Raw genomic sequence first — 13,874 nt, forward strand, 5'->3', positions numbered from 1 at the left:
GTGGATAATATCACACATTCACCAAGTCACTCACACAATCACCCAGTCACACACACACCTGTAGATAATATCACACATTCACCAAGTCACTCACACAATCACCCAGTCACACACACACCTGTAGATAATATCACACATTCACCAAGTCACTCACACAATCACCCAGTCACACACACACACACACACACACCTGTAGATAATATCACACATTCACCAAGTCACTCACACAATCACCCAGTCACACACACACACACCTGTAGATAATATCACACATTCACCAAGTCACTCACACAATCACCCAGTCACACACACACATGTAGATAATATCACACATTCACCAAGTCACTCACAGACCCACACCTGTGGATAATATCATACATTCACCAAGTCACTCACACAATTACCCAGTCACACACACACCTGTAGATAATATCACACATTCACCAAGTCACTCACACACCCACACCTGTGGATAATATCACACATTCACCAAGTCATTCACACACCCACACCTGTGGATAATATCACACATTCACCAAGTCACTCTCACACCCACACCTGTGGATAATATCACACATTCACCAAGTCACTCTCACAATCACCCAGTCACACACACCCACACCTGTGGATAATATCACACATTCACCAAGTCACTCACACAATCACCCATACCTGTGGATAATATCACACATTCACCAAGTCACTCAAACAATCACCCAGTCACACACACACACCTGTAGATAATATCACACATTCACCAAGTCACTCACACAATCACCCAGTCACACACACACACCTGTAGATAATATCACACATTCACCAAGTCACTCACACAATCACCCAGTCACACACACACACACACCTGTAGATAATATCACACATTCACCAAGTCACTCTCACACCCACACCTGTGGATAATATCACACATTCACCAAGTCACTCACACAATCACCCAGTCACACACACCCACACCTGTGGATAATATCACACATTCACCAAGTCACTCACACAATCACCCAGTCGCACACACCCACACCTGTGGATAATATCACACATTCACCAAGTCACTCACACAATCACCCAGTCACACACACCCACACCTGTGGATAATATCACACATTCACCAAGTCACTCACACAATCACCCAGTCACACACACCCACACATGTGGATAATATCACACATTCACCAAGTCACTCACACAATCACCCAGTCACACACACACACACACCTGTAGATAATATCACACATTCACCAAGTCACTCACACAATCACCCAGTCACACACACACACACACACACCTGTAGATAATATCACACATTCACCAAGTCACTCACACAATCACCCAGTCACACACACACACACACCTGTAGATAATATCACACATTCACCAAGTCACTCACACAATCACCCAGTCACACACACACATGTAGATAATATCACACATTCACCAAGTCACTCTCACACCCACACCTGTGGATAATATCACACATTCACCAAGTCACTCACACAATCACCCAGTCACACACACCCACACCTGTGGATAATATCACACATTCACCAAGTCACTCACACAATCACCCAGTCGCACACACCCACACCTGTGGATAATATCACACATTCACCAAGTCACTCACACAATCACCCAGTCACACACACCCACACCTGTGGATAATATCACACATTCACCAAGTCACTCACACAATCACCCAGTCACACACACCCACACCTGTGGATAATATATCACATTCACCAAGTCACTCACACAATCACCCAGTCACACACACACACACACCTGTAGATAATATCACACATTCACCAAGTCACTCACACAATCACCCAGTCACACACACACACACACACACACCTGTAGATAATATCACACATTCACCAAGTCACTCACACAATCACCCAGTCACACACACACACACCTGTAGATAATATCACACATTCACCAAGTCACTCACACAATCACCCAGTCACACACACACATGTAGATAATATCACACATTCACCAAGTCACTCACAGACCCACACCTGTGGATAATATCATACATTCACCAAGTCACTCACACAATTACCCAGTCACACACACACCTGTAGATAATATCACACATTCACCAAGTCACTTACACAATCACCCAGTCACACACACACACACACCTGTAGGTAATATCACACATTCACTAAGTCACTCACACAATCACCCAGTCACACACACACACCTGTAGATAATATCACACATTCACCAAGTCACTCACATAATCACCCAGTCACACACACACACACCTGTGGATAATATCACACTTTCACCAAGTCACTCACACACCCACACCTGTGGATAATATCACACATTCACCAAGTCACTCACACAATCACCCAGTCACACACACACACACCTGTAGATAATATCACACATTCACCAAGTCACTCACACAATCACCCAGTCACACACACACACACACCTGTAGATAATATCACACATTCACCAAGTCACTCACACAATCACCCAGTCACACACACACACCTGTGGATAATATCACACATTCACCAAGTCACTCACACAATCACCCGCTCACTCACACACACACACCCTGTGGACAGTGTCACACTCAAAGTCAGCAGCTGGATTATTTGAATTCTGAAAGCTTCTTTATTATTTAGACTGCACAGTAGGATCTTAAATTCTCCGTCCCTCTCGTTGTCTCCATTGCGTGACCCTCACGTCTGTCTGTCGTTGTCATGTCAGCCACATTTGTGTAAATTGCGTAAATTGCCATCGCAGGTGAAGGAGCGCGATGCATTAATATTCATGAGTTCATCTTCAGTCCTTGTCCTCGCAAGACGTCCCTTTTTTCCTCTCTCCTGCTTCCTCTCTGTCTCTCTACCTGCTTTTCTTTCTCCATTTCCCTCACTCCTCTTTCTCCACTGCTGCAGTCGCCTGAATTGAATTGCTCCGTGTCTGCTGAGCTGTTTTGCTCTTTCTTTTTTCCACCCCGAGCTGGTGCTTGTTCTGGTTTAGAGTCTGCTGCTGACTCTAACTGCTCCGTAATCACAGTGTCACAGCTCCAGCGGCTCAGGCCTCACAATCCTAACAAACACGTCCTTCCCTCCACAGCGCTCGACTGTAAAGGCTCCGCTCTTTAAGGCTGGTCCCAGGGGCCGCCCCGGAGATCGCCTGCTCTGCATAATTTGCTGTATTTTGGGTCACTTTTATCTCATTCTTCTTCATTCTGCGCATGAAAGCAGTGGCAGCTCCCGATATACATCATATAGGGAGTAGCTCAGGGCAGCAAATGCCCGCCAAACATTCACACTCACACACACACACACACACACACTTTCATTCATAGCTCAAGGTGCTGTGCACACATCTTTATCAGTAGTGCTCAACATTTAAGTGGTTTGTATGTCTGCACTGAATTTTCCGGATGATTTAAACATCTGTAAAACATATCACACCAGAAGAAGCACGACACAAACACTGCCCATATGAGGGCACCCTGTGGAAATGGTAAACAACCTAGATTCTGTTTTTCCAGTGCAGTCTTCATACAGCATTTTACATTGGCCGTGGAAGCCCTGTTCTGCGGGATGTGATGCTGAGATCTGCACAGATATTTCTCCAGTTCTTCCTGAGTGATATATATCGTCCCCCCTGTCGTGGCTTCACTGTGATATCATCTCAAATCACACTCTCATAAAGAGAATGGGACTGGGCCTCATCTCAGTTGAGAACTGGACTGTGTCAAGTCTCAGTAGAGCAACGGACTATGTTTTGAGGCTCTTGAGACCTGGACTAGGTCTTATCTTATTTGGGAATTGGACAAAATATCTTGTGAGTTCTCTCATCCTATCTGAGGACTGTACTAGGTCCTTCCTCAGTTCAGAATCAGACCAGGTTTTATCTGAGTTGAGAGTGTGCCCAGTTGTCGCTTCTAAGCCTGTAATGAGGCATCTATAATCAGGGCCCTTATCTCTCCGTTTATCTTAACTGCTCTCTCGCTCTCGTTACTGTAGACACCTCGTTTTCTCTTCTCTTCAATCTCCCCGGCGTTAGAAGGCAGTTGTGATTGAGTCAGCGGAATCAGGAAGCCTTCTGTACTTCTTCTGTAGCCTTTTTTCCATCTCTTTCTCTCTCTCTCAGACACAAATTTATATGTCTGTTTTAAACCTCTTGCTGGCAGTGAATCTGTGTGTGTGTGTGTGCCCAGATTACTGCAAAACTCAGCTTTCTGTCATGTCTCAGGCAGATACATAGATGATTACAGGTGTGGTCTGGTCAGACCCTGGCTCTTGCCTGTGGAGGGAGTTAACTGCTTCCTCCCGCCGCCCTACAAAAGGCTACTTCTGTGTACCTCTTGGTGAGGGATGACTGACTGCTAGATGCATCTATGACAAACTTAAAGATAGTTTTCCCAGCTGACAGACATAGAGAAGGGACAGGTAATTGAACCGAGTTGGAATTGCCGTTGTGAGGGAGCTGTTTGGAGCAGTGGTGCCATTAAAGAGAAACCTGGACTGTTATGACCTGGAACCGTATCGTCTTTAGCGATGAATCTAGGTTGTGTTTGGGATCAGATGACCGTTGAGTACTGTGGCCTCATGGTGAGCACTTACACACTGCCTTTTGCTGTGGTACCATACAATGCCCCCTGCTGGTGTGATGATCTGGTGGGCCATCGCATACGACAGTCGGCCCCCTCCGTCTAGCAGTGATACGAGGGACACTGGAAGCTCAGAAATATGTGCAGGACATCTTGTGCTGCCTTTCACGGCAGGGCTTCTGACTGGTAATTTTCACTAGGGTAATGCTCACCCACACAGGAAGGGTTTCTCAAGAATGTCTCCACCAGATTGTAAGGCTTGCTTGACCTGCACAGTTTCCAGATTTATCACCAACCAAGCATTTATGGAACCAGCTGGGAGGCCAGCTTTGGCAACCCACGACTGTGCAGGATCTACAGGCCCAGCTGCAAGATCTGTGAACAGGACGATTCATGGGACTTGTATGACTCCATGCCCAACTGTATCCAGGCTAGAGGCAGCGCAACAGGGGACTAGAGCCTTGTTATTGTTGTACAGTTTGTCCTTTTTATCTAATATAGCTATTATCTAACAAATATAACATATATATATATATATATATATATATATATATATATATATATAACAAATATCATCGTTACATTCACACGGATACAGATTCATATGATTTCATCAACTTCTACTTGGTAAGTTAATTATCTGTCAATAAGTGTATCTGAATGTATATATGTGTGTGTGTGTGTGTGTGTGTGTTAGAGAGGCAGACAGGGAGAGAGAGAGAGACAGTTTCAGGCTGATTTTGTTTGTGGTGGGATGGTTGTCAGAGCTGGCCACTGAGAGAAAGCATCTGTCCATCATCGTTCCTCCCGGTCAGTTCCACTCAGCGTCCAGAGAATAGAGGATGAGAGAAGAATAACGGTGTTATATTCAGCCGCTCTCCTGATGTATGATGTTCAGAGGAGAATATTTATATTCTCAAACCAGCACCACCACTCTCTACCACTCTTTACCGCCACTCTCCAACACTACCATTGCTCTCCTCCACAGATCTGCCAACCCCAGGTGTGGGCTTTTCTCCTTGAGTTGTGTGGAGGATTCCATACCAGATGATTAATGTCCAGATGTAGGCAGATGTTTTCACACAGTGCTGTGGACAGGAGAAAGCGGCGGCTGTGTTTTCCTCTAATGTGAACCCTCATTAAGAAATAAACAAACAAGCTATTGAAGTCTGACCTAAATTAGATGGTCAGCAGGGAGCAGAAGTCTTCCTTATGATCTGACGGGAATCTGAGTCCAGGGGAGTGGTAGGCTGGGGTTGGGCTAATGTGGGGCTGATATGGGGCCAGCTTCAATCTGGTTTCGGGCTGTTGTTGGGCTGTTTTCGGGCGGGTTGAGAGATGGATTCTGGCTGGTGTCCTGCTGGTGTCAGGTTTTTATCAGGCTGGTAATGTCAGAGCTGGTACAGAGCTGGTATTGGGCTGTAGTCGGGCTGGTACAGAGCTGGTGTTGGGCTGTAGTCGGGCTGGTACAGAACTGGTGTTGGGCTGTAGTCGGGCTGGTACAGAGCTGGTGTTGGGCTGGTACAGAGCTGGTGTTGGGCTGTAGTCGGGCTGGTACAGAACTGGTGTTGGGCTGTAGTCGGGCTGGTACAGAGCTGGTGTTGGGCTGGTACAGAGCTGGTGTTGGGCTGTAGTCGGGCTGGTACAGAACTGGTGTTGGGCTGTAGTCGGGCTGGTACAGAGCTGGTATTGGGCTGTAGTCGAGCTGGTACAGAGCTGGTGTCTGGCTGTAGTCGGGCCGGTACAGAGCTGGTGTTGGGCTGTAGTCGGGCTGATACAGAGCTGGTGTTGGGCTGTAGTCGGGCTGGTACAGAGCTGGTGTTGGGCTGTAGTCGGGCTGGTACAGAGCTGGTGTTGGGCTGTAGTCGGGCTGGTACAGAGCTGGTGTTGGGCTGTAGTCGGGCTGGTACAGAGCTGGTGTCTGGCTGTAGTCGGGCTGGTACAGAGCTGGTGTTGGGCTGTAGTCGGGCTGGTACAGAGCTGGTGTTGGGCTGTAGTCGGGCTGGTACAGAGCTGGTGTTGGGCTGTAGTCGGGCTGGTACAGAGCTGGTATTGGGCTGTAGTTGGGCTGGTACAGAGCTGGTGTCTGGCTGGTGTCGGGCTGGTACAGAGCTGGTGTTGGGCTGGTACAGAGCTGGTGTCTGGCTGTAGTCGGGCTGGTACAGAGCTGGTGTTGGGCTGTAGTCGGGCTGGTACAGAGCTGGTGTCTGGCTGTAGTCGGGCTGGTACAGAGCTGGTGTCGAGATGATGTATAGAGCCAGAAATGAATGCAGTTATTATTGTAAGCAGCAGAATTTCAAGAAAGACTCTGGGGATTCTGACCTCTCCATCAAAGCCAGCGTGAAACACACCATGGAAACCAAAGGGAATAAAAGAGGTTAGCTGAAAGAGTTAGCCTCCTCTCTCACACCCTCTCACTTGCACTCTCTCTCTCTCTTTCTCTGTATATCCCTCCATTCCCAGAGGAGATATCCACAGGGTTTGTTTGTCTGAGACCACTCTGAAGAACTGTGCTGTGATACAGTGCATATTAATCACACATGGAGAGCAGGAGGAAGGAGAGAGAGACAGAAAAATGGACCGTTCTCCTTGCCCTCTGTCTAAAAAGGGGATGTTTATAAACTCTATTTTCTGCAGAGTCTCAGTGGAACTGACCAGGAGGAAATATGATGGACAGAGGCATTCTCTCAGTTTTAAACTCACAGATGCAAATGTGTGTGACACAGTCACCAACTCTGTCTGTGGGCAGTTCTCTGTCTGTGGGCAGTTCTCCCTGTCGACAGTTCTCTGTCTGTGGGGCAGTTCTCTGTCTGTGGGCAGTTCTCCCTGTCGACAGTTCTCTGTCTGTGGGGCAGTTCTCTCTGTCGACAGTTCTCTGTCTGTGGGGCAGTTCTCTCTGTCGACAGTTCTCTGTCTGTGGGCAGTTCTCTGTCTGTGGGGCAGTTCTCTCTGTCGACAGTTCTCTGTCTGTGGGCAGTTCTCTGTCTGTGGGGCAGTTCTTTCTGTCGACAGTTCTCTGTCTGTGGAGCAATTCTCTGTCTGTGGGGCAATTCTCTGTCTGTGGGGCAATTCTCTGTCTGTGGGGCAGTTCTCTGTCTGTGGGGCAGTTCTCTCTGTGGACAGTTCTCTGTCTGTGGGGCAATTCTCTGTCTGTGGGGCAGTTCTCTATGTCGACAGTTCGCTGTCTGTGGGGCAGTTCTCTGTCTGTGGGGCAGTTCTCTCTGTCGACAGTTCTCTGTCTGTGGGGCAGTTCTCTGTCTGTGGGCAGTTCTCTGTCTGTGGGGCAGTCCTCTGTCTGTGGGGCAGTTCTCTGTCTGAAGGCAGTTCTCTGTCTGTGGGGCAGTTCTCTGTCTGAAGGCAGTTCTCTGTCTGTGGGACAGTTCTCTCTGTGGACAGTTCTCTGTCTGTGGGGCAATTCTCTGTCTGTGGGGCAGTTCTCTGTCTGTGGGGCAGTTCTCTCTGTCGACAGTTCTCTGTCTGTGGGGCAATTCTCTGTCTGTGGGGCAGTTCTCTCTGTGGACAGTTCTCTGTCTGTGGGGCAATTCTCTGTCTGTGGGCAGTTCTCTGTCTGTGGGGCAGTTCTCTCTGTCGACATTTCTCTGTCTGTGGGGCAATTCTCTGTCTGTGGGGCAATTCTCTGTCTGTGGGGCAGTTCTCTCTGTGGACAGTTCTCTGTCTGTGGGGCAGTTCTCTGTCTGTGGGCAGTTCTCTGTCTGTGGGGCAGTTCTCTGTCTGTGGGGCAATTCTCTGTCTGTGGGGCAGTTCTCTCTGTGGACAGTTCTCTGTCTGTGGGGCAGTTCTCTGTCTGTGGGGCAGTTCTCTCTGTGGGCAGTTCTCTCTGTCGACAGTTCTCTGTCTGTGGGGCAGTTCTCTGTCTGTGGGGCAGTTCTCTCTGTGGAAAGTTCTCTGTCTGTGGGGCAGTTCTCTGTCTGTGGGGCAGTTCTCTCTGTGGGCAGTTCTCTCTGTCGACAGTTCTCTGTCTGTGGGGCAGTTCTCTGTCTGTGGGCAGTTCTCTGTCTGTGGGGCAGTTCTCTGTCTGAAGGCAGTTCTCTGTCTGTGGGGCAGTTCTCTCTGTGGACAGTTCTGGGGCAGATCTCTGACTGTGGGGCAGTTCCTTGACTGTGGGACAGATAATAAAAAAAAAAAAAACGGCTGATTTACAGTGGAGAGTTTAACGTCCAGGCAGGTTTTGTGTGTGTGTGTGTGTGTGTGTGTGTGTGTGTTGTTATCTGAGGTGCTGTACTGCTGCAGTCCTCCGGGACTTAGAGCCTTGTCTTTGATCTTTATCTGGAACCTTTATAGTCTCATGAGGAGGAAAACGCGGGTTCATAGAGGAGCCCAGCATCCAGCCCATTGTCCAGGGAACAGTGTGGGGGTCCGCTCTCTCACACACAGAGAAGCCCCCACCAGCCAGAGGAGATCAAAGAAGATCAGGGTTCCAGTGACAAAAGCTGGACAAAACATAATGTGAAGACCAGCCCACAATGGTCAGGACCCCCTCAGGACCTCCACAGAGCAGGTGGGATGTAGCGGTGGATCATTCTCAGCGCTGCAGTGACACTGACGTGGTGGGGGCGCAGGTGGATCAGACACAGCAGCAGCTCCTGGAGTGTCACTGCTGACCAGTTCTCCTGCTCCCACCATCCACTTCAAGAACTGACCATCTGCGCCAGCCCCCTCCCGACAAGGGGCGCTGTCCCCAGGTTAGTGGTGTCCCTCACTTCACACAGGGGAGAAACTGGACATGTCCATGAAAGGACATTTAACCAAGTCCCTCTGGACCATGGTTAGACGTGTTTCTGGGGAAGCTGTAGGTGTGAGAGACAGTGGTGTGTCCACTGATGGTGGACAGTGGACAGTCCTCCTCCTGACCGTCTGGTTCTGTTTAAAAAGGAGAAGGGTGTTTAAACTGAGAGTGTCTCCGTCGTCCTGCGTCTGGATTCTCCGCTGTGTGTTTGGAGAAAGTACAGCGCAGTCATTAATTCTCATTTCTCCAGAAGAGAGCAGCGCTGTCTCACAGCATCCGTCATTATCAGCCCACCAGGTCTATTCTCTCTCTCCTCGTCCTCCTTCTTCCCCTTCTCCTTCCCTGTCTCTTTCTTCTCCTTCCCTTTCTCTTTCTTCTCCTTTCCTTTATTCCATCTTCTCTTTCTCTTTCTTCTCCTTTCCTTTATTCCATCTTCTCTTTCTCTTTCTTCTCCTTTCCTTTATTCCATCTTCTCTTTCTCTTTCTTCTCCTTTCCTTTATTCCATCTTCTCTTTCTCTTTCTTCTCCTTTCCTTTATTCCATCTTCTCTTTCTCTTTCTTCTCCTTTCCTTTATTCCATCTTCTCTTTCTTCTCCTTTCCTTTATTCCATCTTCTCTTTCTCTTTCTTCTCCTTTTCTTTATTCCATCTTCTTCTTCCCTTTCTCCATCTTTTCTTTCTTACTTCTCCTTCCCTTTCTCCATCTTCTCTTTCTCTTTCTTCTCCTTCCCTTTCTCCATATTCTTTCTCTTTCATCTCCTTCCATTTCTCATCCTCCTCTTTCTTTCTTCTCCTTCCCTTTCTCCATCTTTTCTTTCTTACATCTCCTTCCCTTTCTCATCTTCTCCTTCCCTTTCTCCATCTTCTCTTTCTTCTCCTTCCATTTTTCCATCTTTCCTTTATTACTTCTCCTCCCCTTTCTCCATCTTCTCTTTCTCTTTCTTCTCCTTCCCTTTCTCCATCTTCTCTTTCTCTTTCTTCTCCTTCCCTTTCTCCATCTTCTCTTTCTCTTTCTTCTCCTTCCCTTTCTCCATATTCTCTTTCTCTTTCTTCTCCTTCCCTTTCTCCATATTCTCTTTCTCTTTCTTCTCCTTCCCTTTCTCCATCTTCTCTTTCTCTTTCTTCTCCTTCCCTTTCTCATCTTCTCCTTCCCTTTCTCCATCTTCTCTTCCTTCTCCTTCCGTTTCTCCATCTTTCCTTCTTACTTCTCCTTCCCTTTCTTCATCTTCTCTTTCTCTTTCTTCTCCTTCCCTTTCTCCTCCTTCTGTTTCTTTCTTCTCCTTCCCTTTCTCCATCTTTTCTTTCTTCTCCTACCCTTTCTCTTTCTCCATCTTTTCCTTCTCTTTCTTCTCCTTCCCTTTCTCCATCTTTTCTTTCTTTCTTCTCTTTCCCATTCTCCATCTTCTCCTTCTTTTTCTCCATCTTCTCTGTCCCTTTCTTGTCCTTCCCTTTCTCCATCTTCTCCTTTCCTTTTTCCGTCTCCTTCTCTTTCTCCATCTCCTCCTTCTCTTTCTCCTTCATCCGTCACAATCAACCCACCTGGTTTGTTCTCCATCTTCTCTTTCTCCTTCTTCCACTTCCCCTTCTCTTTCTCCATCTTATCCTTCTCTTTCTCCAGCTTCTCCTTCTCCTTCCTTTCATACATTCTCCTCCTCACTTTCTCCTTTAAAAATTCTTATCTTTTTCTTTCTCCTTATCTTTCTTATCTCTTTCCTTTAATTCAGCTCAGCTCTCATGGAGATTTGTCCTCCCTGTCTTCTCTTTCTCCTTCATCTTCTCACTCTTTATGGTCCATCTCTTTTTTTCCGCTCTTTTCATTTTTTTCAAATAATTACTGGGTGACTCCCGTTATTATTGGACACCTTGACTTAGCATATATTTATAATAAAGATATTAATTGTAGTAGTAGTAGTGGTACGAGTCGTACTTGTTTTATTTGAATGCAACAAGATCTTAATTTTTTCACTGAATAATGTATTGTGTATATTTCAGTGTTTAATTAATGTGTGGAACGTGGCGGTTTGTCTTCTTTCATTAAGTGGAAATGTAATTTATAACTCATTAAAAAGAGTGACTGTTTTTACTTTTCTCAGCTGGGGCTGTGTTTTTTCTTAAGCCACGCCCCCTACAGACACCCTGAGTGCTGATTGGCCGTTGCACAGTGGCAGGATGCTGCACGCGCCTCCTGGTCTTCCACAGAGCCGTCAGTGAGGGCTCGAGACTGAGCGAGGAGCAGCGTCCGGCACGTCCCTGACACACGGATTAATACACGAGGAGAGAGAGAGAGAGAGGGAACAGCAGGAGAGAAAGAGAGAGGGGGATAGGTTGAGAGACAGAGTGGGAGAGAGAGAGGGAGAGAGAGAGAAAACGGAGAGAGAACAGAGGACACAGAGAGGGGGTAATAGAGGGTGAAAAGAGAGGGATAGAGAGATTAGAGGAAGAGGTAGGTGGAGAGAGTAAAGAGGAACGGAGGGAGTGAAAGAGGGACAGGAAGGTGAAGGGAAGTAAAGGAGCGGTAGAGGGAGGCTGAGAGAAGAGAGGGATATAGGAAGTGAAGGAGAGTCCCGACTCTCTCAGGGTGGATGTGGTGAAGTATGGGTGAGCTGGAGTGCAGTTCCACGGGGCCACGGCAGGGGGCGCTCTCGGGGGCAGTCTCTCAGCCCGCGGGGTGGCGCTCTCTCCTCTCTCTCTCCATCCTTCTCTCCGCCTGGATCGCAGGCTTCAGCTCCCGACTCTTCGCCGTCATCCGCTTCGAGAGCGTCATCCACGAGTTTGACCCCTGGTGAGTGGACTGTGGAAATTAGTAACTGACCACTGCCTGTGTTCATTTGTCAAACAGTGTGTCAGCTTCAGAACTATCCTTCTTTAAAAATACCCGCTTTGTCCTTCGTCTTCTCTAAGTAGCACTTTATAGAAAAGAATGTAAATATCATTTCTGCTTTTTAATTAGTTTGAGGTGTAACATAGGGTTAAAAAAAGAGACACTTGGATGTTGTTGTTGTTGTTGTGGTGATGATCAGGCCAGTTTATAATACACATATTACTCCGAGTCCGGTTTACTGTACACACACTGATTCGGTTCACTTTCAATCCAGTTTACTGTCCATGCACTGGTTCAGTCCACACTCAGTCCAATTATCCTTTCACATTCTGACTCGGCTCATTCCCAGTCCAGTTTATAGTCCATACTGAGTGCGGGTTATTGTACATACAGAATCAGTCCACTAAATCCACTCTAAGTCCACTTTACTCTCCACACTCTGATTCAGTTCACACACAGTCCAGTTTATAGTCCACATTCTCATTCCGGTCATTCGAAGTCCAGTTTACTGTATACACTCTGGTTATATTCACTCAAAGTCCACTTTCATCTTTACGCTCTGATTCAGTTCACGATAAGTTCAGTTTACTGTCCACATTCTGATATATTTCACTCTATGTCCAGTTTACTGTTTACGGTCTGATTCACTTCACTTACTCCAGTTTGTTGTTCACACTCTGAATTAGGTCTAATCTAAATCCACGTTTCTGTTCACTGTCTGACTCAGATCAGTCTTAGACTTGTTTATTGTCCATACTCTGAATCAGTTAACTCTCAGTTCTGTTTACTGTTTACATTTGGATTCACTTCACTTACTCCAGTTTGTTGTTCACACTCTGAATTAGGTCTAATCTAAATCCACGTTTCTGTTCACTGTCTGACTCAGATCACTCTAAGACCTGTTTATTGTCCATACTCTGAATCAGTTCACTCTCAGTTCTGTTTACTGTTTACATTTAGATTCACTTCACTTACTCAGTTTATTGTTCACACTCTGAACTAGGTCTAATCTAAATCCACGTTTCTGTTCACTGTCTTACTCAGATCACTCTTAGACCTGTTTATTGTCCATACTCTGAATCAGTTCACTCTCAGTTCTGTTTACTGTTCACATTTGGATTCACTTCACTTTCTCCACTTTATTGTTCACAGTCTGAATTAGGTCTAATCTAAATCCACTTTTCTGTTCACTGTCTTACTCAGATCACTCTTAGACTTGTTTATTGTCCATACTCTGAATCAGTTCACTCTCAGTTCTGTTTACTGTTCACATTTGGATTCACTTCACTTTCTCCACTTTATTGTTCACAGTCTGAATTAGGTCTAATCTAAATCCACGTTTCTGTTCACTGTCTTACTCAGATCACTCTTAGACCTGTTTATTGTCCATACTCTGAATCAGTTCACTCTCAGTTCGGTTTACTGTTCACATTTGGATTCACTTCACTTTCTCCAGTTTATTGTTCACACTCTGAATTAGGTCTAATCTAAATCCACTTTTCTGTTCACTGTCTGACTCAGATCACTCTTAGACTTGTTTATTATCCATACTCTGAATCAGTTCACTCTCAGTTCTGTTTACTGTTTACATTTGGATTCACTTCACTCTCAATGCAGTTTGCCTTCCACACATTGATTTAGTTTATTCTAAGACCAGTTTACTATTCACACTGTCATTCAGTTCATTATCCATCCAATTTA

General features: G+C 46.4%; 1 protein-coding gene across 1 annotated transcript in view; it reads left to right on the plus strand.

Moving 5' to 3' along the window:
• Positions 1–11,675: 11,675 nt before the first annotated feature.
• The window catches only part of LOC136693780 (dolichyl-diphosphooligosaccharide--protein glycosyltransferase subunit STT3B-like), a 78,382-nt gene continuing 76,183 nt past the window's right edge, over positions 11,676–13,874 (plus strand). The window contains exon 1 of the mRNA XM_066666935.1: positions 11,676–12,134. Coding sequence (XP_066523032.1) covers positions 11,947–12,134 — 188 coding nt within the window. The 5' untranslated portion in view covers positions 11,676–11,946. The remainder of the gene's footprint in view (positions 12,135–13,874) is intronic.

This window comes from Hoplias malabaricus, chromosome 4 (genome assembly GCF_029633855.1).
Source record: "Hoplias malabaricus isolate fHopMal1 chromosome 4, fHopMal1.hap1, whole genome shotgun sequence".
Classification (NCBI taxonomy): Eukaryota; Metazoa; Chordata; class Actinopteri; order Characiformes; family Erythrinidae; genus Hoplias; species Hoplias malabaricus.